This window comes from Lupinus angustifolius, unplaced genomic scaffold, assembly GCF_001865875.1.
Source record: "Lupinus angustifolius cultivar Tanjil unplaced genomic scaffold, LupAngTanjil_v1.0 Scaffold_651, whole genome shotgun sequence".
Lineage (NCBI taxonomy): Eukaryota > Viridiplantae > Streptophyta > Magnoliopsida > Fabales > Fabaceae > Lupinus > Lupinus angustifolius.
The window spans coordinates 9,244-9,669 of record NW_017727977.1 but is presented as its reverse complement, the minus strand read 5'-3'; the positions used below and the strand labels follow the sequence as shown (position 1 = coordinate 9,669).

Genomic DNA, 426 nt, shown 5'->3' with positions numbered 1-426 from the left:
ATGAAACTTGCATGCTTATTAATAGAAACAGAACAAAAAGGGTTATGGTTTGGGTTTCGTTAGTAACTAAGTCTACTTTAACTTTTGGTTTGCTTCCAGGGTTTAGGAAAGGGAAGAATACAGAGAAAGGACGGTATGAAATGAGAAACCTCTTTCCACACTCTTTTATGTATATTCCCACCAGAATTGTGTTTAAAAAGATACGGATTGATTACGTTTTTACTCATTAGGTATTGGGCCATATTGATTTCATTATTTTGTACTTTGGGATCATTAAGTTTTTGGCCGCCAAAAATTCCTGAAATTTCTATCATAGCTTGATGGAGCACCTCATGCCACATGCTTAAAATGAGCGCATCCATATATCCCTGGCCAATGAGCTTTCTACAAGTGACGCATATATGTTATTTATATATTTTTAGAATT

The 426-nt window shown here is 34.7% G+C and overlaps 1 protein-coding gene across 1 annotated transcript in view; it reads left to right on the top strand.

The window, feature by feature from the left end:
* Positions 1–144, top strand: part of LOC109341773 — a 1,478-nt gene extending 1,334 nt beyond the window's left edge. Inside the window, exon 3 of the mRNA XM_019579745.1 lies at positions 100–144. Within this exon, the coding sequence (XP_019435290.1) occupies positions 100–144 (45 nt within the window). The remainder of the gene's footprint in view (positions 1–99) is intronic.
* The last annotated feature ends 282 nt before the right edge of the window (positions 145–426 follow it).